The sequence below is a fragment of the Hyaena hyaena genome, unplaced genomic scaffold (genome assembly GCF_003009895.1).
Source record: "Hyaena hyaena isolate Hyena2069 unplaced genomic scaffold, ASM300989v1 scaffold_1462, whole genome shotgun sequence".
Lineage (NCBI taxonomy): Eukaryota > Metazoa > Chordata > Mammalia > Carnivora > Hyaenidae > Hyaena > Hyaena hyaena.
Genome location: NW_024082096.1, coordinates 36,072 through 62,534, shown reverse-complemented (window position 1 = coordinate 62,534; position 26,463 = coordinate 36,072). Strand labels below are relative to the sequence as shown.

General features: G+C 56.6%; 2 protein-coding genes across 7 annotated transcripts in view; both read right to left on the bottom strand.

The window, feature by feature from the left end:
- The window catches only part of GGT5 (gamma-glutamyltransferase 5), a 33,842-nt gene extending 30,521 nt beyond the window's left edge, over positions 1 to 3,321 (bottom strand). Inside the window, exon 1 of the mRNA XM_039223838.1 lies at positions 226 to 3,321. Within this exon, the coding sequence (XP_039079769.1) occupies positions 226 to 398 (173 nt within the window). The 5' untranslated portion in view covers positions 399 to 3,321. The remainder of the gene's footprint in view (positions 1 to 225) is intronic.
- Positions 3,322 to 3,434: 113 nt separating this feature from the next.
- GGT1 (gamma-glutamyltransferase 1) lies at positions 3,435 to 23,882 on the bottom strand. 6 transcript variants are annotated; one of them, XM_039223836.1, is made up of 15 exons: positions 23,807 to 23,882; positions 23,037 to 23,281; positions 15,035 to 15,182; positions 14,068 to 14,245; positions 13,384 to 13,514; positions 13,142 to 13,228; positions 10,271 to 10,463; positions 9,780 to 9,937; positions 8,324 to 8,473; positions 7,835 to 7,971; positions 4,830 to 5,017; positions 4,483 to 4,610; positions 4,273 to 4,385; positions 4,084 to 4,197; positions 3,435 to 3,754 (listed from the first exon to the last, which is right to left on the bottom strand). In XM_039223836.1, the coding sequence occupies exons 4-15, from the start codon at positions 14,229 to 14,231 to the stop codon at positions 3,608 to 3,610; spliced, it is 1,710 nt and encodes a 569-aa protein (XP_039079767.1). In that variant the 5' UTR covers positions 14,232 to 14,245; positions 15,035 to 15,182; positions 23,037 to 23,281; positions 23,807 to 23,882; the 3' UTR covers positions 3,435 to 3,607. The 6 variants fall into 6 exon arrangements, with proteins under 6 accessions (XP_039079767.1, XP_039079763.1, XP_039079764.1 ...); XM_039223832.1 differs by having other exon boundaries at positions 4,084 to 4,385; XM_039223833.1 differs by having other exon boundaries at positions 4,084 to 4,385; positions 23,037 to 23,214; positions 23,807 to 23,825.
- Between the last annotated feature and the right edge of the window lie 2,581 nt (positions 23,883 to 26,463).

Sequence of the window (26,463 nt, the reverse complement as noted above, 5' to 3'; positions counted from 1 at the left end):
GCCACCTCTGTCAATATCCCCAAACCTCCTTCTATCCCATGCACACACTTGCCTCCTGCTCTATGAAAGGGTCCTAGGGCTGCCTCCTTGCTGGACTCCAAATTCACGTAGCCCCCACAACCAGTGCACACACACATGCACCTTCTCCACACTCTTGCCATGGGTCACAAAGTCTCCAGCAGGAGCCAGCCACCGAGAGCCACCCAGCTCCCACCCACCTCTTACCGTCCAATGTCCGAGCAGACCTTGGAGTCAGCGGCAACTGCAGCTTGGGCAAAAGCCTGGGGGCCGCAGCGGGCATGGTGGCGAGAGAGGACCACGGCAGGCACGATGATGGCTAGGGCCAGCCCCAACCCCAGCAGGACCATGCTGACCATGGCCCTGCGGCCCTGGGCCATGGCTCTGAGGCCCAGGGTGGAGAGAGAAGGCAGCTAGATAGACAGATGGGCGGATGAATGAACAAGATGGGCAGACAGATTCACAGGTGATTGGACAGATGAACAAATAGATGGAGGCCAGAGACAGACAAACGCATGGATTGACAGCCTAGATAGCTGGACGAAGGATAGTAAGAGAAGGTTGGACAGAGACAAGATTATAGACGGGTAGACAGACAGGTTTCCAGACAAACAGAGGCACCCAGAGGACAGGTGGGTGTATGTATGGACGGACAGCTGGCGACGGCAGGGCTGCTGCCCGACTCTAGAGCTTGCTGTGAAAGGCAGAGCTGGCCACACGCCTGAACTTCCAGTTTTCAGTCCCTTTTCTTGGGCCTGGCAGGAGGCCAGGGACCAGAGCGTTTGTGGGGAGTTTTCCTTCCAGAGAGGAGCAAGCAACCGCCGTTAACTCCCTCATTCCCACAGCCTGCCTCCTGCAAGCCTTGATGATACAAACACCCTCCTGCCCAGGGCTAGCCCAACCCATGTGCTTGCAGACTTGGCGCCTACTGCCCGCAAGAGAGCTGGGGTATAGGATGCCCAGAGCCCCCACGGCCATTCTCCAGTTCCCAGAAAAGCCAGAAGGGCAGGGCTCAGGCCTGTCCAGTTCTCTCTTCTCCGGATCAGGCTCAGAGAGGCCAGGGGGCCCGAGCAGTGCCCTGACTGCTGCCTTCCTGGTGTGGCCCTGCCCAGCAACAGCTTGCCTTAAGTGTCCTGAAGACAATGGAGATGTTTGGGGCACAGAGGTAGGGCTGAGGGGGCCAGAGACGGAGGGAGGACCTAAGGCGATGTCACTCAGGACCCAGGTTCAAGTCGCAGCTCAGCCGCAGCCCAGCCAGGGAGCAGGGGTGACTAGGAAGGGGCTCAGCTTCCCAATCTGCATCAAACACCCAAGACTACGAGACACCTGTGAGAGGAATGCAGTCAGGGCCTGCATCCAGCCCCTGGCACCCACTACCCACCAGGCCATCCACCCCTGGGCCTGCTGTCCTAGAAATGTCACATGGGTCTCCGGAGAGTGAGGCTGCCCTCCCATCTGTCTCGCTGCCCTTCCCTGTGTCCATCCGTGCTGGCAGTGCCTCCTCTCCTGGGACACTGGCCTAGGCCCTCCCCTGCACAGACCTCAGGGTGCCCAAGGGGAGACCGCTGGGGAAAAGGGACCCGTTGAGTCCCCTCTTGACCAGGCTCAACAGGGGCAGAGGGTGCAGGGTCCACAGGCTGGACTCCCACTCACAAAGCCCCCACAGCCCCCCGTATGTTCTCCGTCTTCCTTCCCAGCTGAGCACTGCCCTCCCCAGGCCTCTCTGCACCTCCTGGTACAGCAGGGAAACCATGCCCACGCAGCCACAGAGCCTGCTGGCTCTGGTCAGCTTGGACAGGCTCTCCAGTAGGCCCGTTCCCACAGCTGCCTTGTGCGGTGGGGAGGGCTGCGGCTGCCTTTTCCTGCCCCCACTATCCTCCCGCAGCGACATTGCTCAACCAGGAAACGAAGTGCATTCCTGGGCCAGGGCCAGCCCACCCGCTAGGAGGCAGGGGCGGCAGAGACAGTGGGTCTGAGGCATCGGGAGTGGGACATCCCCCTCCTCTCCCCAGCCATCCTGGTCAGGCTGAGGCCAGGGTGCAAGGACTACAGGAGCAAAGGCCCAGGAAAGGAATGGGCACCATGCTAGGCCTGGCTACAGATGCGGCTGGGGAGGCTTAGCGGAGAAGGGTCCTGAATATCCTTGTCCGGAGCAGAGGGGTAGGAGATGATGGGAAGGAAAGAGAGAGGAAACCAAGTCCCTCAGCGCACCTCAGGGAGCCCTCAGCTGAGCCCCGTGGGGTCTGGGGAACTGGGTGCACTCTGTTCACATGTGGGAGCCCAAGGAGCTTCACCTCCACCAGGAACAAGACGAGCCCCTCAGGCCTCAGTCTTCCCTTCTGCAAGGGCTATGGCTTTTCTTCTGGCACCAAAATGAAGGCTCAGGAGGCTTGCACACCCCAGCAGCCCAGCCTCCATTCTGTCCCCTGGAGAACCCCAGTAGTACTACTCTCCGGGGCTCAGGGCCTAGGCTACAGACATAAGCCCCATTTCCTTGTGGGTACTTTGGAAACACCAGGCTTCCCTGCCTCGTGAAGGAGAGCCCAGACCTGGCCTCCTCTGGCCTCTGTGCCCCTGTTCTCAGGGGTCCCCACTCATGCTCACCGGGTCAGGGGACATCTGGCCTTCGGATTGTGACACCCCTCTCCAGCCTCCCCACCCCCAGCCTTTCACAGCTCCTCACGTCAGGCGTCAGGCATCAGGCGTCAGGCATCAGGCAGGCGTCACAACCGAGTGTTAACAGACCCCGAGGGAGGGCAGGAGGGGCTGGCCGGTGGAGGAGGGGGCAGGGAGCTGTGTCCCACTGTTCCCCTTCAGGACCCGCTCCTGGGCTGCATTCTCTGGCTGCCCGCCAGTCCAACTCTGACCCTTGGAATCTGGGGACCTTTTCCAGTTCATTGTTGCCTGAGAACTGGGCCTCTTTCTGAGCTGATCACAGCTTGGTTTTCACTCTATTCTAGGTTTGTGTTTGGAAAACCCCCAGAACCTGGCTCTGACTAAGAAGTTTTGCTCCAGCCTCTTGCCCAATCCCACTCTTCAGACCTCAGGCTCACTTCCATGTGTCCTCCACACTCGTGAGCGGGAGCACCCACCAGGCTGAAGAGGTAGCAGGGTTGACAAGCATCTGCCGGCTGCACTCTGGCCAAGTAAACTCTGGGGCTGTGATACCTCCTGGTGGTTGATGCTGGGAAGTGCCACTGTCCCGGCCAGAAAAGCAACGACCTGGCCCCTGGGGCTCAGGGTACCAAAAGATAATGCTTGGTATGGGTCTGCTCTGCCCCTCACCCGCCCTCCCACTGGGCTCTCATGAAAATTCTGAGGCTAGCTCCAGCACCTGAGGGGTAAAGACCTCTGAGTCCTACCTCCTCACCCTTCCCCACCTGACAGCTCCATTTCACACACACAGGATGCTGAGGTCCAGGGATATGGGAGCCTGGCTGGCAAGGCTGCCCAGAGCCTGATTCTGCGGCCCACATTTATTGCACTGCTTTGTCACTCACAGGGGAAGCAAATCCCCTCAAAGCCCCACTTTGGCCCCAGCGGGCATCACATCTTTAGGCCACCAGTCAACCTGGCCCACCCTGAGTGCTCAGTAGCCAGCAGGCTCCCCGCCTTTCCTGGAATCTGAGGCCGCTGCCCAGCCACCAGCCGTGCGGACAATAGCCTGCACCACAGCGATGAAGTTGGAAGTGACCTCAGTGTGGTGGTGTCGGGTCTTCAGGGCTTCAACTACCGCCTGGGGGTGGGAGGGGATAGAGAGGCCTCAGCAGGGCCCAAGATGCCATGTGGCCCACACAGCCCCACACCGAGACACACAGCTCGTGCCATTTCCGCCCAGGTGGCCAGGAAGAGGGAGCTGGGGGCAGATGGGTCTGCTGGGTCACTTGAGCAGGTGGACTGACTCACATTGCACAGGGGCTCAAGATAGCCCAGGCAGTGTGTGTGAAGGTATCTGCCCCAGGCAGAGGGGCAGTCTACTCCATGATGACTCAGGAGATCCAGGCCTCTCTCCCAGGATACCCTATGACCCCTACCTTGTGACTGTTTCCTTGACCCTTGGCCCACCTGGTCAGTGTCTTTCTCCAGGGTCGTGGTGTTAGGCAGAAGCTGGTTGTGCAGTCGGGGCTCCTCTACTGCCCGCTTCACATCGTAGCCAAACCACAGGTTATGGATGATGGCCTGGGGGCAGTGGAGGGGGAGGGTGTCAGTGTGGCCCAGGGGCAGGGGCTGGGGGGACAAATGGGGGACACCTACCAGCGCAGTGGCTGTGGTGATTTGCGTGCCCCCGGAGGCACCCACCGCCATGCGGACCTGGCCATCCCGGCCCACGATGATCGCCGGACACATGGACGAGAGTGGCTGCTTCCCTGTGGTCACCAAGTGGGTGGGTGTGGACAGAGATGCTGGTCAGCTGCCTGCCCAGGACACCAGCCCTCTCCCCACCCCGAGCCCCCTGCCCCACACCTGGTTTGATGAAGTTGGCTGGTGAGGGAGGCACCCCGAACTGGTTGGTGATGTTGGGCGAGCTGAAGTCGTCCATTTCATCATTGAATAGGATCCCACTGACCCGTGATCGTACCTTAGAACCGAAGCTGCAGACCAGCTGAGTCAGCCAGCTATGGTGAACCCAGCACCACCCCCCCAGACAGCACCCCCCCTTCCCCAAAGCTCCAGCTTGCCCCCAGTGAGGCTGAGAGCAGGTGCTCTACCACAGTGGGGCCTCAGTGCCCGCCATGAAAGGGGTTGATGGAGCCCCCTCCTAGGACATGCAAGCAGCCCCCAGTCCACCCAGGTCACCCAGCCGCCCCTACTAGAGGTTGATGGTGCTGGTGGCCGACACAGCGCTGCCATCCTCTGCGACCACGGACAGGTGGGCCGTGCCACCATCATCAGGCGTGTAGAACTCAGGCTCATAGTAGGGGAACGGGTGAGTGGTGTCATCAGAGATCCGGGCCCGGAGCTGGGCGGCAAAGAACTCGGAGCTCATGTTGCGGACCACCTGCCGAGACCCCAGAGCTGGCCTGAGGAGGTGGGGGGGTGGGGAGGGGGCACAGGCTTGTGCGAGAAGCTCTTGGGAAGCCCCCAACATGGCCCTGACCACAAGCCTCCTGCACCCTCAACATCTCATAGCCCTCTGATCCCCTCTTTCCAGCCTTTGTTTGTACTGCAGTTCAGAAATTCTTAGTATTGATCTGTCCACCCTACAAGACCTCACTCTTGCCGCAATCAATCAATCATTCATTCATTCATTCATTCATTCATGGAGCTTGTGCTGTGTGCTTGGATCACCAGGGAACAGACACAGGTCCCAGCCCTCCTGGCAGGGAAGACAAAAGCAGGCAGGGACGTGCTGGAAAGAACAAGCCAGGTGAAGGGGATAGGGAGGGATGAGGTGGGGACCAAGTGGTCAGGGAGGGTTTCTCAGAAGAGGTGATATCTGAAAAGATCTGTGAATGAGGCCTGAGTGATAAATGCAAAGGCCCTGAGGCAGGCCTGTGAGTGACATGCAGAGGGTGAATGGGGTCAAGGTGGTGGAAAATGTCAACAGGGGCTAATCCTGTAGGTCTTCATAGGTCCCACAAGGAGTTTGGCTTTTGCTCTGAGCCACCTGGTCCTGGGACAGAAGAATGACCACACTGATGAGTCACAGGATCCCTTGGGCAGCTATGTGAGGGTATAAGGGTTGAACCCAACTAGGAGGCTATGACATCACGTATGTGAGAGAGGGTAGCTAGCCCAGGTGGGAGAGAATCAATGGCCCCAGTGTCTTCAATCCAGAGTGCCCATTAGCTGAGGAGGCAAACACTGCAGATGGCCAGTGTAGCAGGCAGCCAGGAGCTTGATTTTAAACAGGCACCCTTTGGACCCTGAAGAGCCTGTCTCCGGTGGGTGGTGGACCTATCTGTGGGCAAGATCAGGCTGAAGGATAAACATGCAGCCATTAGCTTCTGGGAGCTGCTTAAAGGGGGGCACCAGGGTGGCTCCATTGGTTGAGCATCTGACTCTTCATTTACGGCTCAGGTCATGATGCCAGCGTCATGGGATCAAGCCCTGCACTGGGCTCTGTGCTAAGTGTGGTGCTTGCTTAAGATTCTCAACCTCTCTCTCTCTCTCTCTCCCTCTCCCTCTCCCTCCCCCACCCCAGCTCATGTTCTCTCTAAAAAAAAAAAACCCATGACCTGGAACAGGGTCCCCATGGTGGTGAGGCAGAGAAAGAGGAGACGGGATGAGATAGGAGCCAACAAGGAAGGCCCTTGGGGACTGAGCAAAGGAAATGACTCCAGAATTTTCCAGCAAAATCCCACAGGGAAAATGTTCAGCTTGAATCCACTCCTAAGAAAATAGTCGAATCCAGGATGTGGAATGATTCTGCCAGATGACTGCCTTGGGCTTTAAAAACCAGCAAAACAGCCAGGCCTAGTGTAGATTCAGAGACCGGATGGACATAAACAGCAAGTCCATTGTAAGAGTGTGATGGGCTCTGGGCCTAACAACCCTGGGACCATCGGGAACACAGGTGTCTAACAGGTCAGGTCCTCTCAGTGTCAGTAGGTAGGAGTCTTCAGTTTTAGAGGCAACAACTTAAAGTGTATTATCAGTGACCGATCTTCTGATACCCTCAAAAACACATGCATATTGAGAGACAGGTAGATGGAGGCAGGGAGAGAGGAAGGAAATGCAGTAAAAGGTCTACAACTTTGCAAAATGAAAAGCTGAACAAAGGAGGTGGTGAACTGTGTGAGATGCTGCAGTAGGGGCCCAAAAGGGGAAACTGAGGCTGGATTCAGGGGGCAGGGTGAGGGGTCCTGGGCGGGGGTGGCGGGGGGTTGTGGAGCAAGGAGGGCACAGCCTGATGGGAGAGGACTTGAGAGAGGGACAGAGTGGCGAAGTTTGCTCTGAGTGGAAGCAGAGGAGTGGAGTCAGCAGCTGAAGTTTCCGAAGTGACAAGAGTATGATTCTCTCCCGACTAAGCTCTAGAATGATCTGTTGGAAAGGACAGAGCAGAAACGCCAGAGGCAGAGCAGCATTGCAGGAGAGACTTGCGGAGTCAGCAGGTGCATGAGCAGAGGGGCTGGCCTTAGCCAGGCCGGACAGCAGAGAGGGGTGCGATGCAGCAGCCTCAGGGGTACGAGACACCAGGTCACCGGCTGCAGTGGGGAGTAGTACAAAATGCTCACTGGGGGGGAAAAAGAGATCCGGGAAAGCAGAGAGGCTGCTAGGCAGCTGAGAGGCACAGGCCAGCGTGAGGGAATCTGCAAGTCTACCGCGGAATGGGTGATCCAAGTAGGGGGGGCGGGGCATTGATGGGAGTCTCAATGGAGGTTCAGCCTGGAACTGGGGCATCTGGTGGCAGGTGGGTCGGGCTGTGCAGGATCTGGACAGGGACTAGGAAACATTAGCTCCTCGGTGTGACCAGAGAGCCAGTGGCTGAGGCCTCTGCCACCCAGAGTGCTGCTCCTCTCCCCATCAGCCATCCTCCTCATTACCCTTGAGTGTTGCAATGCCCCCATGTGTTCCTCACCTCAGCACTGAACACTCCAAACCCTTTCAGGACAAGGGTACAGTCCCCAAGTGGGAGTGCAGACAGGGATAGGGGGCACTAATTACTCATTGTCAAATCTGTCACACTGTGAGCTCCATGTGGCAGAGGGCCAAACTCGGGGATCACCAGGCCATCCTGTAGGCCCACCACCAAAGTTGGTGGTGAGAATGGATTAATTAAGCACGTGTGAGGCTGGGGTGGTCCCAGGAAGCCCTCCTCGCACATCCGTGGCAGCCCTTCAGCACCCATCATGGGCCAGCACCTGCCTCTTACCTCCATCACGTTGACGAATTTGGGGTCCCCAAGCAGGGTCCTCTTGGCATAGGCAAACCGGAAGGCCTCCACAATGCGGTGGTAGGTCAGACCCTTCTGTTCCGGTGTCTCCACACTCGCCGGGGAGAAGTTATACCCTGGTTGAGCAGAGATGGGTGCATGTTAGCAGTCCCAGGGCCCTCAGCCAAGACAACTGGGTGCTCCAGGGTAGGCTCACACCTCCCCAAGTCACTTGGCCCCATTTGAGAAGGGGAATGTTAATAAACACCAGTGGACACTTTGGAGGAATGTAAGAATGGAATGAGGGACGCCTGGGCCTGGGATGGCCACTTGGAGTTGCCAGATGCCTCTTCTGGACCAGCCCGGCTATTCTGCACCTTTTTAGATCCCAGCCACTCCCCCTCCTCCTCCTCCAACCCCTGATCATCGCCCCTCACAGCCCTGGTCACTCTGCACCGCCTCCTGCGGGGCTGCAGTGGGAGGCCTCACCCTTGAGGATGTTGAGGATAAGAGCCAGCACCGGCCCACTGAGTGGGGCACTGGGCACGTAGAGCTGGGCGTCCCCGAGGCTGATGTTCAGTGGGTGCTCTATCAGCTCAGCACGGTAGTTGTTCAGGTCCTCGGTGGTCAGGATGCCCCCTGCAATGAGACAGCAGCTCAGCGGGTAAACACAGGGGTGGGGCCCCCAACCTGAGGAGAGCACAGGACCGTCAAGCTGAAAGCCCTGCCCATCCTTGAGGGCCCTGCTTCTCCCCCTCCCCACTGCCCCATCCCCCAGTCCTTCTGTGTTCCCTAATGATACCACCTCTCCACTGCCAGGCTCAGGCTGTCTGCCCTCTATCTGTTCACCCCACTGGCCTCCAGGTCTGCCTTCTCTCCTCTTGGCGGCCAGAGAGCTTTCTCTAAGTGGAAAATATCTCCCCCTGCTCAGTCGTGTCCTCTAGTGAGTAATAGGTGGGTGAAAGGAGGCTCTTTAATTTTACAGGGAACTGGGTCCAGACAGACCAGGTATTTATAGGATAATTTCCTGCATTAGTGGTAAAGGCCAACATGCTAATCACCTTTTCTGTGATCCACAGCTGGGGAGGGAGAGGCAGCGCCAGGCTCCTTGGCTGAAATTCATAAGAACTTGTCCCTGCTTGCAACCCCTCCAAAGCCTCTCTCACCAAGCCCTCATCTACTGTGACCCTCAGGGATAACTAAAGCTCATCTTCTCTGGGCCTTAGCCTATTCCCTTGCCAGGAAGGATCTACCTCTCTCCAACCTCATCTGTAGTTCAGACACCACCTCCTCCTCCAGTAAGTTCCACCAGATTTGCATTTCAATGCTTCCTCAGCTCCAGTTCCAACCTAGACCTTTATTTACCTACCAAGGACTTTATCTTTTATTTATTTATTTATTTATTTATTTTGCCTGTTTTTGTTTTTAATGGAGGCTCAGGTGACACATGACGGTTCATAAAATGGCTTCAGAGGTAGTGGCTACAAGGGAGACAAAAAATAAACCGGGGTGGAAAAGAAAAACAACCGGGAGGAGGGAAGGGCTGGCTGGTTCCTTCTCAACCTGATCCAGGGGAGGGACGGGGGCCTCGACAAGAAGGCTGGGCCCCTTCCTTTCCCCCGGGCTTGGGGGGTGGGGGGGAGAAAACAAAAGACTCTTGCTCTGGCCCTCCTGAGTCTCAGGGAAAAGGGGAAAGCCATCGTGTGATGTCATGAATTACGGGAAGGGCGTAAGGAACTGCACTGGTCTCTCAGGTTTGAACTAACCAAAATCTGTGGATCCACGTGGCCTGACACTGACTGCAGACATACCTGTGACCCCCTCTCCCTCTCCAGGTACTGAGGGCCCAGTGCCCAGGTCAGGCAGGACCAGAGGACCTAAGGCTCTGGCTCAGGGTTCCTGCTGCTGAGTTCCTTGCCCAGGGCCCCTTAGGTTGTCCACTCACCAGCCTCCTGGATATCCTTGACAATCTGGGCTGTGAGGCTCCCGTTGTAGAAGGCCTGGGCTCCCTCTGAGGCCAGCGTCTTGTATGTGTCGGCCAGCCGCGGCATGGTCACTCTGTCCCCCTCCCGCAGCACCTTCCCATCCCGGCAGAACACCTCGCTGGGGTAGAGGGGCTCCGGTGAGGCAGTCAGGCAGGGCAGATTCGGCCAGCCACTCCCACCCAACCACACAGGAGATCAAAGGAAGAACAGTGAACACCTGTCCACAGGTGAGTCATCCTCTGTACAACCAAGGCCCCCCAGAGTCCCCTGCCACTCAGGACTCACAAGCTGGGACCCCAGGCACCAGGCTCAGAATGTGATCCCACACACATTGGGAAGGGCTTTTATATTCTAGACCTCATTCCTCTGCCAGCCATTGATGGCACGCAGGGACCTTGGGCCACATCTGCCCAGCCTGTGCCCCAGGGCAGGCCAGCGCCCGCAGACATACCACAGCGCAGGCTGCCGCTCGATGACAGCCCGGCTTTTCTCCAGGGCTGCCGCCAGGCCCTTCCCCACAGGGAAGCCCTGGCGGGCCAGTTCGATGCTGGGCTGGAAGAGGCGGGCCCAGGGTAGCCGCCCGTGCCGCTTGTGGGCCAGTTCATAGCCTCGGATCTCACCAGGAACCGCCACCGACAGCCCCCCTGCAGAGGGGCAGGGAGACAGTGGCTCCAGTCAGGGGACATCAGGAGGGATGTTCTCTCTCTAGGCACAGTCCCCAGTTGGGATCAGCGAGGTTTAGGAAGGAAATGGAGTTGTCGCATCTGGACTTGGCTGGCAAGAGTGTAGATTGGCCAGGGATATGTGACAAGGCCACAGTCCTGCTGTCCCAGGACTAGATGTCTGCCTCTGCAGGTGCTACCAGGTTTGAAATCCTGTGCGAGGCCCACAGTTGCACAAGACTGTGGGGAAGCCAGACCGCTACCACCTCTCAGTCTGAGCCTCCCAGCCAACAAGACTCAAGGGGTCCACCGGAACCCACCAAAGTCCCCAGGGCAAGCCCAGGCCACCCTCGACACTGAGCCAGTTCCAAGGCAAGGCCTCTACCTTCCTCCCTTCTACTGTCCCAGACCCAGGACCTGAGCCCAACCACCTGCCCTCTATGTACCCTCACTAGGCTTCAGTTTCCCCATCTGACCAGGAAGAGTTTTGTCTCTTCCAGCTGACCTTAGAGGAGCCCACAGTTCTACTGGAAACAGATCCCTGGACCCTGATTCCCACCCACCCCTGTGACCCACTATGCCCTATGCTAGGTGCTGATACAGAAAGGCCTTCGTTCCTGGACACCCTCCTGCTTTCACTGCTGGATGACCAGCTGGATGACCAGGGTCATTTCGGCTATACCCAGGCCAGGCGGTTGCAGCTCTGGAACTACCTCTCCCATCCTGAGGTTTGGCATGAGGTTCTGAGAGCCAGATTGTTATGATCTGTATGTCTGCACATCTCAGAAGCTCTGACACCCAGACCATGATTCTTCCCACCTTAAAAAAAAAAATGCTGCTCCGACCTTGGGCTAACAGGTCTTATACCACTACTCATCAAGGTCACCAGCAACCCCCACACTGCCAGACCAGAGTCCCCTCTCAACTTTACCTTACCTAGCCCATCACTCCTCCTGGGTCACCTCTGCATCCCACCTGCCAGGCCCTGTTAGAGTCTCTTCTGTCTACACTTACTGTATTGGTGACCTCTCCCAGATCAGGGCTTCAAATTCCATTTATGTGCTGCCAACTCCAAATTTACTCTCTCGTCTGGACTGCTCCCCTGATGGCCTGATCTGAGGATGTACCTGCCCATGAGAAATGGGCATCTCAAACTTAATACACTCAAAACCCAACTTGTGATGGTCACCCAAACCCAATCCTCGACAGCCTTGCTGCCCTCTGTTAGGGGCACCCCATCCTTCCAGATGCAGATCGAAGACCGTAGGATTACCCAGGACTCCTGGCACAGGAATTGGTGTCACACCCAACCTCTCAGCAAATGCACAGACTCCACCTTCTAGGTATGTTGAGTACCAACCACCTCTCAACACCCTCATCCCTCCCTGATTATCAGAGTGACCTCTTGAGTGGCCACCTGATGGGCAGGCAGCTTGCTCTCTGCCCCTTCTCCAGCTGCCCAAGGGGTTCAGCCAGACATAGGCCAGATCCACCCCCCAGAACACCCCAGGGGCCACTGCAATCTCTCTCAGACAACAGACAAGGTCTTCACGATGACCCATAAGGTCTGACACCACCTGAGCCATTCTGACACTGGGGTCACTCATTGCGGCCTTACTAAGTTCCTACAGTGCTCTGTCCCTACCTTCCGGTGTGGGCCACTTGCTCTTCCCCCAGACACCTGCATGGCTACCCTCACCCACTCCAGACCCTGGGTCTTTGTTCAGACACCCCCTCCCTGACCAGGCTACACTTGGTGAACCTGCATGCCTTCCAGCCCTTCCCACTTCTACTTGGTACCACCTGGCTTGGCTGGGCCACTGCTTTTACCTGTTGCCTTTGTTTTGTCCCCAGGCTTGGGGAACAACCCCTGACATTTTAAGAGATGTCCAATAAGTCCTGGTTAAAGAAGTGAATTCTAAGCATGCGCAAAGTGCTAAGTCTTTAAGATTCCAGCAATCACACCGAAGGGTTTCATTTCTACACATTCTGAGTTTCCCAGGGGATATAAAAATTCAAAGTCTGATTGTTGGAGAAGACTCCAGCAGGGCTGCTCACAGGGCCTCACCCAGGGCCCAGGCCTGAGGGGCAAGGCCGGCAGCTGGGTGTCAGACCTGCTATGGCCAACAGCTCCTTCATCCTGCCTCCAGCCTCCTATCCTGCAATCTTTTTGGGTCCTTGGAGCAGCACCCCCTAGTAGCCACAGGCTTCCCCTCAGCTGCATGGGGGCCTCTTCTCTGCATGAAGGCCTTGTTAAAAAAGATAGACTCTACTGCGTTTTGGGGAGCTATCCTTTGGATGCCTTTGAAAAACGCAGGGCTTTGACAGCCCACGTTCAATTTGGGCCTCAGCACCATTCAGTTGTGTGAGCTCAGTTGGTTTGCATGACCTCTCTGGACATGTAAAATGAGAATCAACACAGTGCTTCTTCCCCTGAATCCCAAGTATACAGAGAGGATTCAAGGGGCTCATTGGTGAAAAGGGCTGAGCAGCAATAGAAGCTCCATCTCTACCCTCGGGAGGATGTTGTGGGGCCAGAAAGGGACGGGGAGGGTGGACATTAGCACTGCAGAGCTGTCCCCAGCCTCAGACAGGGCCATGCCCGTGCCTTCCCAGTAGCTCACCACAGCTCTGCACCCCCATCTGAACTTGTTCCTCACCTTCCTGTGACTGCTCCGGGCTGTTGAACATGCCATCGGAGGCCAGCCGAGGGGCCACCTCGCGGGCATTGATGATCTCAACTTTTCCTGGAAGGAGAAGCAGGTGGGCAGTCCAGACCAATACCAGCCCCTAACCCCATGTGAGTCCAGGGGCCACCCAGCTCCACTTGCCCCCAGCCCATGTCCAGCCTGAGACGGACAGCCCCTGTCATTTACCTCCCCCACTCCCCATGGGCACTCACGCGTGGTGCTGTTGTAGATGGTGAAGAACAGGCCACCCCCGATGCCCATGCTGTGGGCGTTCATGAGTCCCACACACAGTAGGGCCGCAATGGCAGCATCCACCGCTGAGCCGCCGTCCCTCAGCACATCCCTACCCGCAGCATGTGGTCAGGAGTGAGCATCTGCGGGCTCCCCCAACACAGGCTCCCTACCACCCAACTCCACCCTCTCTGGCCACCCTTCCCAAAGGAGGGTGGAAGAGGAACCCAGTTTTGGCTTTTACATATAACTCTAAGACCAATGGACTTATAAGCAAACAGATGTGCATGACTTTTATAATAGAAAGAAAATGGAAAATTGTTACTTTTTATTACAAACGGGTTTTTTTCTGTTTAAGTCTTTTGGGAACTGATCTTTGTACATAATGTGAAATAGGGGTCTAAAATAGCATAAAAGAGCAGTTTATCCAAAGGGACAGAGGTCTGAGGAGAGGGGAACAGGGAAACCCACATCCTGTCCCCTTCTGCCCTGACCAGATGCTGCTATGAAGGGCCAAGAAAAGGACAGGCAGCTCCATGTGCATCAGACACCCCTTGTCGGGGTAGCTCGTGTACAGATGGGGAAACTGAGTCTCAAAGGGATAAGCATCTTGCCCAGATCCACTTCCAGTGGTCCTCCTGTATTCCAATGCCCTGCCCGCTCACCTCCCAATCTCCGAGCAATACTTGGCATCTGTGGCCACAGCTGCCCTGGGGTAGACGTGGCTGTGTGGCTTGGAGGTCAAGAGCAGGCAAAGACACAGGACAATGATGAGAATCACTACTAGGCCAACGGCCAGTAGGGTCAGCATCACATTCTGCTTCTTCATGGCTCTGCAGGCACCTGTTGTTTGGGGTTGGGGGCAGGGGTGGTGGTTAACAGGGTCAGGGGACTGCCACTGCCCTGGCCTTGGACACATCCTGATCCTCTCCTCACAGGGCACAGACAATAGTCAAGCCTCAGAAACACGTCCCTGGGGGCACCTGGTTGGCTCAGCTGGTTAAGCTTCCAACTTCAGCTCAGGTCATGATCTCACCGTTCGTGAGTTCCAGCCCTGCATGGGGCTCTGTGCTGACAGCTCAGAGCCTGGAGCCTGTGTCTCCCTCTCTCTCTGCCCCTCCTCCGCTCACACCTTGTGTCTGTCTCTCTCTCAAAAATAAATAAACATTAAAAACATTTTTTAAAAGAAAGAAATATGTTCCTGTGTCTCCTTCCAACCCCCCCAGAAAACTCAAGGGCTGTCCAGCACCCGGCCATCCGCTCTGCCAGAAACTCCCGGCCCCATCTCCCCCTTCCTAAATCTCCCTGTTTATCCTTAAGGCCTCATCCCAGTAAAGACCCCATCTCCAACAGAAACCTCTCCTGGGAGTCCCCAGATTCCATGTGTCCCACAGTGGTACCCACTGCCAAGCAGGGAACTCCATCAGGGATGAGCTTGGCCTGATTCCTTCTGTGACCCCCACCTCAGCCCAGATCCAGGCACCATCCATGGGACCCAGAGTGGCCTGCCACAGACCATGGGGTTCAGCTTCCATTATATTCTCAAAAAGGACACCCACAGTCTTATAAAACTGTCGGATGAGCGGCCACAGGGCAGGGGCCTACGTTTCCCGGGGGATGGAAGCCCCATACCTTGCCTGGGGAGGTGGCCACAAAAGCCAAAAGGGCTTGGCTGAAACAGCTGATGAAATAACTGCGGTCTTCCTCACAGACTGCAGGAGCCGGTGTCCACAGAATCTGCTCCAGAGAGACACCCCAACCACGCAGCCTCCTTGCTCTCCTGAAAACCAAGATAGTGTACCTGAAACAGGCCAAGCCAGTCTTCCCCAGGGAGCTCTGTGAGGTTCCTCTGCCTCCAGATGCACTCTGGAGTCGAAGAGGAGGCTGTCAGACGCTCCCACATTCGTGTGAAATCTCCAGGCACAACCAAGAGGGGGTTTGCACAGAGCAAGGCCCGGGTTTGGTGGTGTAAGTGTACTATGACAAAGCTGTGAAGCCCACGTGTGCCAGGCCAAGGAGACGGGACATGCAGGCTCTCAGGCCAGCTCGTCCCATCTCAGTCCTGCCCCTCATCTCATGTGGGGCCTTGGGCAAGTTACTGACTACCTGTCCAATGGGAATGACAGTGGCATCCTGCTTGGGAACATTGTAGAGATGAAGTGGATTGGAAAGTGTGAAGTGCCAGGTGAGTGTTGGCTATAATTGCCATCAGCTAGTAGGGTGGTGCCCTGGAGGCCAGGCTACGGCAGAAGGAAGCTGGTTGGCCTCCTGCTCACTGTTTCCCTGTTGACTCCTTTCCAGGCCATGCAGAGAGGGACAGCAGTAAGCCTTTGGGGCCCTGTGGTGGTGGCAGCGAGCAAGGGGTGTGACCCCCCCACAAGGAAGGAGAGGTATGATGACAGAGGCAATCTCCGTTACCTCAGAAGGGTGGGTATCCTCCAGCAAGCCCCGGGCTGGCATGCCTCTGGTTCACCTTGTCTCTATTTAGAGGGTCTGGGCTCAAGGGCCAGACACGGTGTCCCAGAGATGGTCTAGGAGTGGAGTCTCACTCACACTGAGCCTGGGAGGGGAAAGCCTACCCACATGGGGGGGGCCTCCAGAAGCCAGCATGGAAGAGCTTTCCCCTTCCAGGCTCAGTGGGCAGCCACACAGAAGACGGCCAGTGGGATCCAAGCCAGCCTCTCTTCTCCACATTGACTGAATCCAGGCACCACCCTTTGAAGGCTGGCCTTCTGCAGTGCCTCCTCCCTGCACTCCCTCCTGTCAGTATCACCTGCCCCTCAGTCCTCCAAAAAGCACCAGAAGGCTCTCTCCAAAGTGCCAGCCAGGCCCTTCTCCCTCCCACTGCCCCAGGGGACTGTCTATGCCCCCGGAGCACACCCTGGAGGCTGGGCCAGGGTTAAGGATTCCCGGTAGAGATAGCTACACTGGGAGGTCCGAGGGGCCTCGGGAGCCGGGCCAGGAATATGTGGGGTCTGTTTTCAGACACAGAACTTTCCCATCATATGTGGTGGGGGTGGGTGGGGCAGGACAGAAGCCATTGACTCCCTTGCCAGCATGGGCACAGACACACTTGGCAAGGAGGCCCCCCAGTCCTTGCTCACGGGGCACCTTGAGGACATTATCTCATTTCTCCTGGGTTTGTGGCTATGAGCCGAGATCCACTCCCCACCCTTCCCCCCCACCCCCAATGCCAAGGCCCTCTTTTCTCCCCTCAGGTGATCCAGACATGACTTCCTAAGGTCTGTACTCTAGCCTCCCCTGTCCATCCATCTGTCCATCTATCCATCCATCGACCCAAGGGGGCTTCCAGAGGGACAGGGGGCACCCAGCAAGGCTCAGACTGCCAGGGAATGGGGTGGGGGGAGTGGACCGTACTGACCCCCGCCCTCCTCCATGGCCAGGGCAGCAAGGAGACCCAGCCCAGGCTCTGCAGGCAGACATCACTAGCTCTGCGGAAGACACCCTGCTGGGGACTGGGCTTCCGTTTCCCAGCCCCCCACACATACCCCACATTTTTCCCAAAGACTCACTAAAATAATGTCTAAGCCCAGAGGCCTGGCTCCTACCCAAATCAGTGTCAGGAAGGGAAACCGAGGCCAGAGAGTAGGTGGGGCACAGCGCTTGGTGTCAAACTCCCACACCACTCCTCATGACCCTGGTGGGCTTACCTGAGCCCCGGAGCTGGTGGGAGCCCAGGAAAGCTCCCGGTCCTCAGAAGAACCTCTGGGCTGGGACACGGCCAGATCTGTCTGCCTGGGAAAATCTGGGCCACAGCTTCAGTCGAGCCCCCCCATTCCCGGGAGTGGCCCAGAGCCACGCCTGCAGCCCCTGCAGAGCTCCTCAGGGTGCGTCTGAACTGGAACTGGGATCTGGGGGAGGGCACCTCCAAGGAGGAGCCAAGGCAGGAAAGGGACAGGAGAAGGCAGAGGAACTCTCCTGCTCACCTGGTCCCAGAGGGGGCAGAGGCTGGCTGGGAGTCACTCAGCAACCCCATGGGGCCGTTGAAGGTGTCTAAGTAGGGTGGAGAACAGACTGTCTTCTAAAAGGTCTGGCCTGACAGGGAGGACGGCCCCAGAGGCTGACGTCAAGGCAGCAAGGAGACGCAGTGACTTGGCCTGTCAGCAGGTGACTAAAGTTCACACAGCCCTGGGAGGGCCCTAGGTAGGAGATGGGAGGTGCTATGACGGCATAACTCCTGGGGTCCCCCGGGCAGTGGCAGCAGGTGAGGGGTGTGACCCCAACAGGGAAAGAGAGGTGTGTGGTGACAGAGGCAAAAGGGCCCGCTCTCTCGGACTCGGTTTTCTCTAAAGGGCAGAGTCTCCTGGCAAGACCCCCTCCAGCAAGCCCCAGGCTGGCTACACCCCATCCCTGTCAAAGTTTCTGAACTCCAGGGCCAAACACAGTGTCCCAGAAATGGTTCCTGAGGCAAAGCAGCAGAGGTGCTGCCAGCACCAGACCAGAAGCAGGACCTGACAGCCTTTGCCACAACCCTCAAGCAGATGCCAAGATTCCTGGAACACAGCCTGGGGCCCCATGTCCAGACCGGTTCCACTGCCTATCCAGGAATGTTAGCACCTTGGGCCCAAGAAACCATCTGAGCAGCCTGGAAAGGCAGGGCCTGGACAGTGCCAGAGCTGGTCCAAGTCACACAGGCTGGCAGTGTGCACCTGACCCCTTGTTACCTGCACCCAAGTTGCTGCATGTCCCTGACCAGGCCAACAAGGAGATCTCAAGTCAGGAACACATGCGTGCCCAGCCCAGGGGATCTTGGACACTGCTTTCCATTCCCCTTTGGCCTCCATCTGCCAAGAATAAGGACCAGCCACTTCCTAGGTCAGTGCTCCGCCTCTGGCTTCCTTGCCAGCTGTCAGCCGCCCAGGAGCTCCCACAGTCTCTATCTGTAACCCCTAATCTATGACCAACCTACAAGGCTGTGACAGCTGACAAACAGAAAGATATATAGAGGCCTTGTTGCCCCATACCGGGTATTCTGCGCACTCTGGGTCACACAGTCAAAATGGGCCTTGTCCCGTTATCCACTGCCCTTGAGCAGGCTTGGGACATAATCCACCAAACATCGCACTCCCATGAAATCCTCCATGGCCCCAGCATGGGGGTGCTATGACTAAACCGTTTTCCCCTGGGCATCACCTACAAACCAGGGTGACTGAGAAGATGGACACGACAGGATCCAGGGACCAAGGCCCATAACCTGTCCCCGAGGGCTAGGCACCAGCCAGGATGTCAGGGGATTTGTGGTGCTGGGCAGTCAGCTGGCAGGGGTCTATAGTGGAGAGACACGGGGCTCTCTAGCCCGAGCCTGCTTAGCAGCTTCCTCCTCACCTGGGAAGGCATAAGACATGGCAGTATCGGCGGCAGCACCAGGGTCGGGAGAATGTCTGAGTGGGCAGAGGATGGCCCAGACCCCACAGGCAATCCCAGTAGGATCCCAGGCTGAGCTGAGGGGCTGAAAACTGCCCGTGATGGAGCACAAATGAAACCTAGCAGCTGCTGCAGGCCCCAGAGAGGCGAGTCAGGAGGAAAGGTATCTCACTAAAGGTATGAGGTACAGAACAAAGAACCTTCCTTACATGGTGAGTGTGTCACATTTTATTCTGGTCAGCCTGCAAAGCCTACATGCTGAGAAGGGACCTGAGCAGGGTCGGTCTGGGGAAACCATGTCACCCTAGAAAAGGCTGCAGGGACTGGGATGAACTGCCCCCTCCAGTCCCCATGGCTCCTGTCCTAGGCCCAGAAGATGGTAAGCTCCCTGTCCCCAGCAATGTGCAAGCTTCACCCACCAGAGATACTTACTTTGCGATCAGCCCCACCCCCTTCCAACACACACACACACACACACACACACACACACACACATTCTGAGTCTAGGCTGAGTGGAGCAAGTTCCCAGGATGCATCAGAGAGGGAAGCATGAGGAAGCCAGGAGTTTCTTTTTGTTAATCCTCCAGCCCAGCTTGATGGCTGTGTCACCACCGCCTCAGAGCCACAGGGGTGAAACTGGGGCACAGTTCTAGACCCATTCACAGACAGGAAACCAAGGCTTAGGTTGAAGTAACTTACGCAAGGTCAGCTGGCCCCCGAGGGAGGCACGTGGACCAGCAGGTGGACCCAGAACCCAGGCCCCTGGCCCTAACACCACCAGCTCACAGAGAGGAATCGTCCCCACCTCTGAGCCTAGGCATGAGGCATAGCTCTCAGCGGCTTCCTGAGCCCTGCCCACCATTGAACTGGAAGCTTACTGCTACCCAGGCCCGAATTCGGGATTTGTCTCCCTCGCTGCCCACTCTGGTGGCATAAGGTTGAATATTAGAAAAAGCCCCTTTCCCCAGTACTTTAAAACCACTATGCCGGATATCTGTCGAAATAGCTAGGCATGGCTGCAATGACCACAAGGCGGTGGGCGCCCCCTAGAGTTGTGCAATGACACTTGCACAACTGAGCTGGTTCTAGGCCCCACCACAGCCACAAACCATATCCTAGAGAGGCGCAAGCATGGCCAGAGGACCCGGTGCCTCAGCCCCCATCCTACCCCTACGGTTCCCCTACCCCCACTGCTACCAGACCCTCCTGGGCCTCAGTTTCTCCATGCTGCACCCCTCCTGCTTAATTCCATAAGTCCCTTTCTTTAGAGCAGTCCAGCAATTCCACCCGGCCCTCCTCCACCTCCCCTCACACACATACCTGGGGCACAGTGAGCCAGACAGCTTTGACAGGTAGTTTCAATCCCTCTAACTAGACCAAAAAAAAAAAAAAAAAGCAGAGGCCTTCCCAACATAGACCCAGTCAAAGACCTGTGCAGCCCCTCTTCAGGGTCCATTCACACAAGCCCCGTCCCTTCACCCTAAAGGTCCACTCACTCCCATTGTGCAGGTGTATAAACTAAGGCTGGGGAGGAAGAGGCCAGTACATGGCAGAGCTGGGGCTGGAACCCAGGCTTCCAGACAGACACCTCTGGGAGGCCCTAAGCCTGAGCCACCCCAACCTACAATGCCCAGCAGCTCAGAGCTGTACTTTGGGGTCACACAGCACTGAGGCACAACCAGATGCCCCTCCTGCCTCACCTGGCTCCACGGCTGGTCCTCCTGCTGCTCTCCAGCACGGAGCTGAGTCCCCAGTGCCCAGCTATGACCCAGCTCCTCCCCTCCCTCCCCCTGCCTGAGTGGAGGGAGGCTTTAAAGGCACAGGAACCCTTCCAGGTGGGAGGAGGGCTGGCTCCTAGTCCTGTCCCTGGGGCTGTGTGACCTGGGACAGCTGCTGGCCTCTTTGAGTTCAGTGAAATCCTTAACCCTGAATGAGAGACCTGAACTTTGAAGGTCTCAGTGGGGCTGAATGAGGCTAGGATTCAGGCAGAGGCAGGTCAGGCCAGGGGCCCCTGGAAGAAGGTGGGCTCCCCCTAACTTACAATGTCTAGAGAGGGGTCACACGGTGCTGAGGTGCAGCCAGATGCCCACACCACTGGGGTTGGGAGCATAAACATCTGAGCCCCCACCAGGCCCGAGGAGCCCTTCTCCAGGATGCTGGAGTAGGGGATGCTTTTCCAAACATGTCCTCTCCCTGACCCTTGGGGCTGTCACTCTAAGGGCTCTGGTCACCTGGACTGAAGGGAGTCACATGACCCACAGAAGCCTTTCCTCATCCCCTACATTTCTGGGGTCATGAGCAAGAGGGTTGATGGAGGACACACGGCAGTGCGGGCCGGAGATGGAGTTGTTTGCTCTGGCCCATTAAACGAGACAGAGTGGGTGCCTCACATGGCTGGCAGCCCCAAGACTCCCTGTGTGTGAGATCCACTTACGGCCCAGTGTCTGCCAGAATTGCCACTACTAACACGGCCTTGGCTTAAACACATTCACTCATTCATTCCCCCATCTAAGCCTGGCCTGTCCAGATTCTCTTCTCAAGGAGCCCTCAGCAGGATTGGAGATGGGCTTAGTATGGTCCGCCAAGGAAGAGGAGGAGCCCAGGACCCTGGAGGAGAGGCAGACACCGTGACAGGAGCCTTAGAATCCAGGCAGAGGTAGGATTGGATTAGATAGGGCATGCCAGATACAGGGAACCACTTGAGCCTGGAAGCTGGCACTGGTGGTGTCTCTGGGAGTAGTGAGGGCACAAGGGAGCCTCTTGACCTCTCTGGGCCTTTCCTGAGCCCTGAGGTGTCAAGGGTAAGAAGGGAAGTGGCTGAGCTCAGATCAGACCCTGAAGGCCAGGCCAGTGGATCTGGACTTTGAGAGCCCCAGGAGGCTGGTGAATGTGTCACCTGGCTGGGTAACCCATTAACTGCGGCTCACTCATTAAGACCCTGGTGGGTGACCAGAGGGTAAGGGCCATGGGAAGAAGGGAGTGTTGCTGGCCGGAGACTGGCTGAGATGAGTTCTCGGTGTCCTTGTTCCTTGAGGAGTTCCTTGGGTGAGGCTGGCCTCCAGCCAGGGATTGTTGCCAAAGCAGCATGGGGGGGGGGGGGGCGGTGCCACCCCACATCCTGATGCCCTTTATCTCCTAACCACACATGCTATGCAGGCACCAGCAACCTAAAGTATCCCAGGGGCCTTGGTCAGACAGGAGGAGATGGGAGGCTGGACACCTGGCCCATCTCCTCCTCTGAAAAATGAGGAACCACAGTAGCCTCCAAGGCCCTTCCTGTTCCAACAGACTCAGGGTTGCCCCAGCTCTGTGTCTGGGAAAACAAGCATTGGTGGAGCAAGAAGGATAGGCAAAGGAAACCACAACCTGAGAGGGGAAGGGACTTGCCCAAAGCCCTTAGTGACCCATGAATGAAGAAGGCTCTGCAACCACTTCCTGCAAGTAGTCCCTCACTGCAGCCCACCCTGCGGTCACGTCCTGGAAGGGGATGTCCCTGAGCCTCAGGAAGGGCCAGGTGGACCTCCTGCCCAGGATGAGCCACAGCTGGTAGAGACACAACGTCCCAAAATGCAGTCGGGAGCCTCACACGAGTGAGCCAGGAAGGCAGGTCCAGATGCGGCAGTGCCTGACCTCTCCTCCGGAACTGCTGGGACAGGACCTCAGGGCCCACGGGGAGCCAGGAAACCTGTTACAACAGACATTTTGTGTCCCCTGTTATCTACACCAAGGACACTTTCGTAAACCAGCTGAACAAAAGTGACTTTGATGCCAAACATCATAGGATTCTAATCAACTTTAGGATCACAGAATCTCAAAGGTTTGCTCTCTGATCTCCTATCTCCAACACTCCAAAAAGGTTGGCTTCCATGCCTGCCTTGACGGGGACCTCACTACTTTTAAAGACAGCAAGACTGTGATGGGTTGGCATGTTCTTCCCAATGTCAAGCCCCAATTTGCCTTCTTGGAATGCCTTCTGCAGTTCTGAGAGTTGACATGTGAGGCCTTGCCTCACTTCCTGCCCACCGCCTGAGGTCCCAAGCAGAGGAGCAGGGCCCACCCCAGACCCTGTGGCTACTTGGCCACAGCCTCCCAGAGCCACACTGACCACACTGCCGGGAGAGAAGGAAGACTCCAGTTCGGCGAAGAGGCTGGTGTTGCCCAGGAGTAGCAGAGAGGCAGAGCCCCTGTGCTCCCAGAGCCTGGCTACCACCACCACCACCCCCAGCACCCCCATCATTTCAGCACCTACCTTTGATGTATGGAAGAAGGCTGGAGCACTACCAGTGTGTGGGCTTCCAGAGATGTCAGCTCCTTAACGCTTGGGAATGTCTGGCTGCAGGGCTAGTCTGGCACCTGGTGGACCGAGTCCAACTCCCAAACCCACCAGCAGGATAGCAGCACAGTCAAGTGTATGCGCTCTAGAGTCCCTAGGTTCAAATTTGACTCCTGCCACTCAGGGCCCAGGGTCTCCTCCTCCTGCCCTTGGTTTTCTATCTGGAGAGCAGGAATCATTAAAATAATTGTTGGGCGGATTCACTGAGATGGCTGTGCACAGGGTACTGTCAGCGCCTGTTATCTCCATGGTTCCCACGCCCAGACCGCGGGCTCCCTCTGTCCTTGCCCGATGAGCAGCTCAGGGCTCAGAGGTCACAAATGCACCCCCCTCCTGCCTGCCCGGCCCTCTCTGCCCAAGGCACCCTGAGCAGGTAGCATTTATCAAATCCCCTTGTAATTATCTGCGGTGTCTGCTAGCTCCAGGGGGTGGAGGGTGGAGAAGAAAGGCTGAGTCGTCCACGCCCTAGCCCCCACCCCAGGGTATGGCCTGGTCTTGTCTCTCTCCAGGGGAGTTGCTGGCTAGAGCCAGCCTGTCCACAAGCCTCTCCAGCCCCCACCCCCTACTCCCAACCCCCCATGGGGGAGTGGATCTGTGGTTTCCCTGATGCCAAAACCACCCAGTGCTTTCCACCCGCATGCCCTGCCAGCCCTCCATCCTGGCTTCTCAGAGCCCCCACCCCCTACCATCTCATTCCTGGGCCAACTGCACCACTTCAGGCTGAACTCCGTTGTTCTCTGAGTCCTGCTTGCAACATTTTAAGGGCTGATGTCTTAGATGCCTCAGGTCAACATTCCTGCCTAAACCTGAACTAAGTAACAACCCTCCCCATACCTCCACCAACCACATTAGCTTAGCCAGCCTAGCCCCAGAGCCTCTTCCCTATCCTCACTGGTCCCCCAGTCCAGTGGCCTCACCTCCACATCACCTCCTGGCTGCACCTGACCGCAGCCCCCCTCACCTGGCAAGTCCTCCTCAGGGTCCGCAGCCCCTCCACTGTTTCCCTCAGGTAGCCCCAGTGCTGAGCATGCAAATTTGAGCACATCCCCTCTCACTAGAAACCCTTCAAAGGCCCCCCTTTGCCCTCCAGATAAATTCCTGTCTTACTAGGGCCCCAGCCCTTCCTCTGTAAGATTCACCCCATGTTCCCTGCTGAGACGTCAAGCTGGCACTCTTCCTTCAGACCCCAACCTCAAAGCAACCTCCTCCGGAAGCCCTCCCCCTCCTCCTGGTCAAGTGTCTTCCTCAGCTCCTGGAGTGCCCTGCGGCCCCATCCCAGCTCCCCACATCTGTGAGGTAGCTATTAGTTTGACTTCCTGTGTCTTAGTCTCCGCAGTATCCACAGAGCCCAAAGGTCAGCACAGAACTGACCAATGAAGGCTGTGGGCGGTTGAGTGGATTCCGCATAAAGCCACAGAAAATCAATTTGTAAAAACACTGCTGTGTGTTGGATTCTTGCTTTGTTGTGTGTAATCGTACAATAAGATGTAGGACGGCACCCTATTTTCCCCATGTTAGTTGCAGAAGCTACTGTAGCGAGTTCAATAGAGCCCCCTCCCCAAAATTCATGTCCACCCAGGAGCTCTGAATTTGACTTTATCTGGGAATAGAGTCCTTGTAGATGTCATTAGTGTGGGCCCTAAATCTGATAACCAGTGTTCTTATAAGAAGGCCATATGAAGAAAGACACACAGATACAGGTAAGAAGTTCAGGTGACAATGGAGACCTAGGTTGGCGGGCTATAGCTGGAAGGCAACGAATGCCATGGATGCCAGCAACTGCCAGAAGCTAGGAAAAACCAGAGAAAGATTCTTCCCTAGAGCTTTCAGAGAGAGCACTGCCAATGCCTTGATTTCCGACTTCTCACATATTCTCCATATGTGAGAGAATAAATTTATTATTTTAAGCCACAAAATTTGCGGTAATTTGTATGACAGCCACAGAAAACGAATACAGCTACCTACTTTGTACACAGTACAGTTACCTAGTTTGTACACTCAAAAAGGGACAGGTCCAGGGGATTCTAATCAGTTCTGAGATGAGGATCACCTGGGTGGTTCAGTCGGTTGAGGGTCAGATGCTTGATTTTGGCTCAGGTCATGATCTCTTTGGTTTGTGAGTTCCAGCCCCACACTGGGCTCAGTGCTCGGGACTCCCTCTCTCCCTCTCTCTCTGCCCCTCCCCCACTCTCTCTACATATGAATGAATGAATGAATGAATGAATGAATGAATGAATGAATAAATAAATAAATAAATAAATAGAACTTTCATCAGCCCTGAGCCTATACCTGTGACCCCCTCAAAGGAATCCCTGGCCCTGGCACAGGCTTACAACACAGCCCTGTAGAACTAGCTCCAGGAGAAACTGTTTCCATAGAGTGTCTGCTTCTTTCCTCCTACTGAGTTCCAAAACCATCCTGCATCTTTCTTTGGAGTAGCTGCCAAGAGGCTCGCTGTCACCTGGTTACTTGCTGAGATACCATGCACCTTGCTGGTACCTGGGCTTGGACTACCCCACTGAGTGGACACAGAAGAGTCCCAAAGGTGGGTCAGGCTCAGTTCCAGCCATAGCTGCAGCCCTTCCCCCCTCCCACTGGACCTTGGTTCCTTGTCACTCCAATGAGGCCACCACATGGGGTGGCAAGAGATGGAGAAGCCAAAGGTGTGGCTGTCACTGCTACTTGTCTCCTGGCAGGCCCCACTTGGGCCCAGGATGCCACCAGCAGGGCCTGGGGGTTGGCTGTGTCCCTCCCACCCAACTCTCTGGCTCCCCAACTTCCCACCTCACTGGCTGTCCAGGGAGCTCACACAAGCCACTGAAACTCCATATCAGCCCGAGGCACTGAGAGGACAACATGCTAGCACCCCCCTACTCCCCCACCCAATGGGGTCTCCACAAACACAGACCTACTGCCCAAGGCAACTGCACGGAGAGAGGCCAGCAGCCTTTACTTAAATATACATGGAGACCGGTAAGGGGGAACGATGCCCCCCTCTCCTGAGGCTAGAGCTCTGTCTCTGGGGCCTCCTGCCCAAATCAAGTTAGGCCAGGAACACTCCCTAAGAGCCAACTCAACTTAACCACCCCCACAGGAGGCAGAGGCCCAGTCACCACCTCCCTCTTTTTCTGGGAAAATGTCCTCCAGGAATCTCTCAGCCAAGAACACAGAGGGTGGGGTGGGACATGAGGGGTGGGACTAGGGGGCAGTTCTCTGCTTTCCACAGGACTCCAACTCTGGGCACCCCCCTGTGCCACTGCCTGGGTTGCCCCTCCTTGACAACCAAACTCAGCCCTCCCTCCCCACTGCCCCATAGACCCCTCCACCTTGGCTCAGCCTTCTC

Bases quoted from the DNA above. Each gene is read 5' to 3' on its own strand.
- GGT1 (XM_039223832.1), bottom strand. From the start codon at position 14,231: ATGAAGAAGCAGAATGTGATGCTGACCCTACTGGCCGTTGGCCTAGTA. The intron at 10,464-13,141 runs GTGAGGAACAAG...GCCCCTCTGCAG, and splicing joins CCCGGAGCAGTCACAGGAAG to GGGGGCTGTCGGTGGCGGTT. The intron at 4,386-4,482 runs GTGTGGGGCAGG...TGGTGACCACAG, and splicing joins AGCCAACTTCATCAAACCAG to GGAAGCAGCCACTCTCGTCC.